At 40.3% G+C, this 790-nt stretch overlaps 1 protein-coding gene across 1 annotated transcript in view; it reads left to right on the top strand.

The window, feature by feature from the left end:
- GABRQ (gamma-aminobutyric acid type A receptor subunit theta) overlaps positions 1-790 on the top strand; it is a 17,709-nt gene that overhangs the window by 7,050 nt on the left and 9,869 nt on the right. The window contains exon 4 of the mRNA XM_006168037.1: positions 526-746. Within this exon, the coding sequence (XP_006168099.1) occupies positions 526-746 (221 nt within the window). The remainder of the gene's footprint in view (positions 1-525; positions 747-790) is intronic.

Consider the following 790-nt stretch of genomic DNA (forward strand, 5'->3'; position numbering starts at 1 on the left):
ACGTTCATGGAAAGTGCATATTTGAAGAAAAACTGCATGGACTTCAAAGTTTTTTTGCACAGAAATACATTTGTACTTTAATTCGATTTCTATGAACTCTTGGAAGCCCCCTTGCAATGTTGAAAGAGGGAAATTATGGCTACATATAGCACAATTCCATTCAGATAACATTTAAAGCATAGTTCCGATGAAGCATTTTGTTTTCTAGAAATATATATGTAGGCAATAAAACTAACAACAACAAAAAAAAAGAACAAGAGAAATCTCATCTTAAAATCTAGAGTATTGGTTTCCTCTGGAAGGGACACTTTGGGACTTGAAAATTACTAGTAATGTTCTCTTTCTTAACTGAATTTTAATTACACGAGGGTCATTTTATTCTTTCTTAATGTGCATGTTTTATGCACTTATTATTTCTGTTCATGATTGATGTCATGCACTTGCATTCAGACACGCACACATATGCACACACAGGTCAGAGAGCTAGACCACCTGACTTACAGGGCTTTGACTTCCTCTTCTCAGGACTATACAATCACGATGTTTTTCCATCAAACCTGGAAAGACTCACGTTTAGCATACTACGAGACCAACCTGAACCTGAGCCTGGACTCTCGACTGCATGAGATGTTGTGGGTCCCCGACTGCTACTTTCTGAATAGCAAGAATGCTTTCTTGCATGAGGTGACCACGGAAAATCGCATGTTTCGGCTTCACCCAGATGGGACGGTGCGGTATGGCATCCGGTGAGTCTCCCTAGTTCCCAGGGGCGTCCCAGTGAACGTCCTTC

Source organism: Tupaia chinensis, unplaced genomic scaffold, assembly GCF_000334495.1.
Source record: "Tupaia chinensis unplaced genomic scaffold, TupChi_1.0 Scaffold145456_1, whole genome shotgun sequence".
In the NCBI taxonomy this organism is placed as follows: domain Eukaryota; kingdom Metazoa; phylum Chordata; class Mammalia; order Scandentia; family Tupaiidae; genus Tupaia; species Tupaia belangeri.